Genomic DNA, 3,832 nt, shown 5'->3' with positions numbered 1-3,832 from the left:
GAAAGAGTCCACAGGGAGGAAAATAAACTCAAATTGGGCCTTTATCACAAATTTCCTAACTTTAAAAATTCATCTCAGGAGATAGAAAGTAAAATCGTATTTCACAGCAACGACAAAAAAAAAGTGCAAGTGGAATGGTGTAGTTTTTACCCCAATGACTCTTAACACGCCTTCAGTAGCCGCAAAGATAAAGTAAAGGATCCCCAGTCCGATGACCCGGTGCATGACTGTTCCTAGACGAGGCCTGGTACAAGGAGGAGCAAACAGAAAAAAGAGAAAGAAGAAGCCAGGTAAGTAAAATGTATCTGACTACAGTAACTGGCCCCATTTCCAACACCAGGGACGTCACTATCCAATCACGTCAGTCCCTTCCCGCCTTGGAGGTACTCTGTTTTGGGAAACAGCATTGTTTCCCGGGAAGAAGGCAGAAACAGGCTCAGGGAAACCTGGCCTCCTTCTCTAGGACTTGAAGCTGTACTGATGCCTATGAAGCAATGTTTTTGAGGCCAGAGGATCTTGCTGCTGAAATCCAAGCAATATGATTAACATAACCCAGGAACTATGTCTACAGAATGGACGAGAAGAGTGGTGAAACCGAGGAAGTAAGCGCCAACTTCTAAGTGTCACTGGCAGAAATAATCATTTAATTCTTTCACTAACAGAGATTGTAAAGTGTTCTGAGATGTGTCTTGTCAGCGATAATCCACTGGTTCTATGACTTGGGCAGAGAAATAGCAGGATGTTGGGAGATCGAATCCCACCGCCTTCCCCTCTCAATACTCCCAAACGACAGTCCGAACACACTTCAGCTTTCATTCTTCAGATCGAAAAGAATGAAAATAACAGTTTTGATTCTTTGAAAGTATAAATGAGCTGAGAACATGCAAAGATGATGATTTTTGCGATTAGTCGTTTGAAAATAGAACTGAAATTTCGAGAATTCCCTGGTGGTCCAATGGTTAGGACGCGGCGCTTTCACTGCTGTGGGCCCAAGTTCAATCCCTGGTCGGGGAACGAAGATCCCTCAGGCCGCACAGCTTGGCCAAAAAAAAAAAAAAAAAAAAGAACTGAAATTTCATGATACTTGCAAGTCAGAATTTATTGTCAATACGTTTTAACTCAAAAACCGTTTTTTCAGAGTAATTAGAAGAAAAAACTGGTTTTGAAAAAAAAATATTTATGATAGTCATTTTAAAACAAATCTAAGTAAAAACTGAACTAACACCCATAGCTCATATTTCAGACAATTTATCTAACTTAGTTAATCTAAATTCTGGTTCACTATAGCCAGCTTACTGGAACCCTGCAACAGCCAGAACTGTTACTGCGCTCGCGTTGTGTAAGAGTTGAACACAAGTTGACAGTGAAGGGATTCAGTCAAAAAGGGCTGAGCCCTCACCCACCAGCTCAATCTTCTATCCCTTTCTCAGCCACCACCCTCTGCACGCTAGCACCTGATGCTCATAACTACAACTCTGAGCTGCCACTGGGACCCAGAGGGTTTTGTGTTCTATATACTGTACTAAGGCCAAAAAACAAAAGAAAGCAAAACAAACGAAAAGAAGGTTTCGTCGCTACAGTCTTGGTAACTGCACCAGTCTGCAGCTCAGAAGCACATATGTGTGCATTAGTGCACGCTTACTGAGTGCACGCTGTGCGCCGCCCAGTGCACTGGGGCCTCGGGATACAGCAGGACACAATACAGGGAAGTCACACACAAGTGGGGGGAAGAAACAACAAATGCTAAGAAACACATCAAAAGGGATGAGGGACTACAGCGATGGAGGATGGGCACTGATTAGGGTCCCAAAGGGCCATCCTCCCTGGGGGGTGATGGTGAGGCAGAGAACTAAAGGAAGTGAGGGAGCAAACCACGCCTGGGATCCGGGGGAGAAGCTGACAAGCAGAGGCCTTTCCTGCACGGTGAGACAAGTGTCTGCTGTGTTTAAGGAACAGTGAGAGCAAGAAAACCAGCAGGAGGGAGCAGAGTGTTTGGAGGGAGAGTGGCAGGAGATGAGGTCCGCCATCGGAGAAGCCACAAGATGGAATTTGGGTTTCACTGAGTGAAATGAGCAGAAAAGTAATGAAATTGGAGTTACATTTTAAGAGAATCATCTTGGCTGCTGCTGTGTTTGAAAAAACTGACAGACTAGGGCAGAAGCGGGGAGACCAGTTTGGAGGCTACTGGAGTGTAGTCTTAGCAGGAGAAGACGGTGGCCTGGACCAGGGCGGTGGCTGTGGAGGGGCGGGATGGGCTCATTCTGGACACGTTCATCAGTCAGAGCCACAGAACTGGATGAGAAAGCCTCGGGGATGCCGGTCACTAGAGCAGAGGTCTGGGGCCTGAGCCCAGGGCCCCCCAAAACTGGAGCTCGGGAAGACGAGGGGGCTCCAGCACAGGAGACCCTGAAGGAGCCTCCATGACCGGGCACCTGCACGGGGGCTGAGCGGGGCCCTGCGATTCGGCAAGGAGGTCAAGGTGACCTTGACAGGAGCAGTGGAGGAATGGGGCCAAACCTCACAAGGACAGAAAATGAGGGAAGTGGAAGCGGCCAAGTATAGACAACACATCTGAAAAACAGGGGAAAAGCAATGAAGGAGAAGCAGAGGAGGGCCATCTGGGTTCAAGGGAGGGTTTGCTTCTGAAGATGACAGAGGTAACAGTGTGCTGATGGGAATGGCCCACCGGAGAGGGAAATTGACGCTATCAGAGAAAACGGGACAGACTGCTGGAACAGCTTCTTTGACAGGGGAGGTAACAGGACCCAGGGCACCAGGGCAGGGCGGGGCTTAACCGCACACAGGGATGGTCCACGCCGTACAGGAGCAGAACACGCTGCGTGTGGTCCAGAGGTGGGCAGGATGACACGGACCTGACGGTCGCAAGCCCCTTCTGATGGCTTCTAATTCCTCGGTGAGAAAAGAGCCAAGGTCAGCTACGATGGATGAGGGCAGGGAGGTGCGAGGAGACAGAAGGGGTAAATGGTCTTCCGCAGAGTGAAGAGTCAGAACACAAATGGCAAGGGGATCAAGAACTGCCAGCAGCACTGAGGGCGCCCTTCAAGTTCAGGGTCATGAAGTGAACTGAGCCAGGCAGTGGGGTGGGGTGTTCTTCTCAGGCTGACGCTGCAGCCCCGGCTGAGCCTGCGCAGATGGAGAGCTGGATTTATCGAGGGAGGCTGACAAAGGAAAAGGCGGAGGGCCTCAGGCGTGGCAGGGGTCATCAGTGCCCTGCCGGACCGTGGAAGGCGGTGGGATCAATGGGCCGGAGGCCACACCAGGGACCAAGAGTGCCTACAGCTGACATATTAGAGAAAGTAAACAGGCAACGGGGGAGGCTGAAGAGTAGATTGCTTCAATGTGCCACCATGGAGAGGGTGCAGTTATACACAATAATAAATAGATAATAATCAAGTCTAGAAAATGGCCAGGGGACCCAGTAGTTGAGGGGAGGTGACAGGTAAGAGCGGCAGAGGTGAGGGGGTGAGGTCAGGTCTCTTAAAGGATCCTCAAACGGATACTCAAATTATAGGGAATCCTGACAGTGAAGTGCTGAGGAGAAAGACAATAAATAAAGCAAGTGCTCGGAGTGGTGAGGGATGAGGGGAAACCTGGCAGCTGACAAGGCCTGCAACCCAAAGATGCAGCTGTGGTCCAGTGTGAGGGCTTGAGTTTCTGGGAATCAGAGGGTCTTAGGGAACAGGCTCTTCCATGTTCATGCCCAGGGACTCAAAGGTAAGAGGGAGAAAAGATCTGCTTGAGAGGGTCCCGAAAGCAGGTCCTCAGGCGACTGACTGCCAGGTTTCAGCCAGAAATTCTGCTGAACCTGGAG

General features: G+C 49.6%; 1 protein-coding gene and 1 non-coding gene across 3 annotated transcripts in view; one reads left to right on the top strand and one right to left on the bottom strand.

Moving 5' to 3' along the window:
* The window catches only part of TMEM87B (transmembrane protein 87B), a 48,163-nt gene that overhangs the window by 26,185 nt on the left and 18,146 nt on the right, over positions 1-3,832 (bottom strand). For both annotated transcript variants that reach the window (XM_007470220.1, XM_007470219.1), the window contains exon 10: positions 151-244. In XM_007470220.1, coding sequence (XP_007470282.1) covers positions 151-244 — 94 coding nt within the window. The remainder of the gene's footprint in view (positions 1-150; positions 245-3,832) is intronic.
* TRNAE-UUC (transfer RNA glutamic acid (anticodon UUC)) lies at positions 942-1,014 on the top strand. Its single transcript has one exon. It is a non-coding gene; the product is annotated as a tRNA-Glu (tRNA).

Source organism: Lipotes vexillifer, unplaced genomic scaffold, assembly GCF_000442215.2.
Source record: "Lipotes vexillifer unplaced genomic scaffold, Lipotes_vexillifer_v1.1 scaffold1139, whole genome shotgun sequence".
Classification (NCBI taxonomy): domain Eukaryota; kingdom Metazoa; phylum Chordata; class Mammalia; order Artiodactyla; family Lipotidae; genus Lipotes; species Lipotes vexillifer.
Note: the sequence above shows the minus strand (reverse complement) of the source record. Positions and strands in the feature narration are given on the sequence as shown.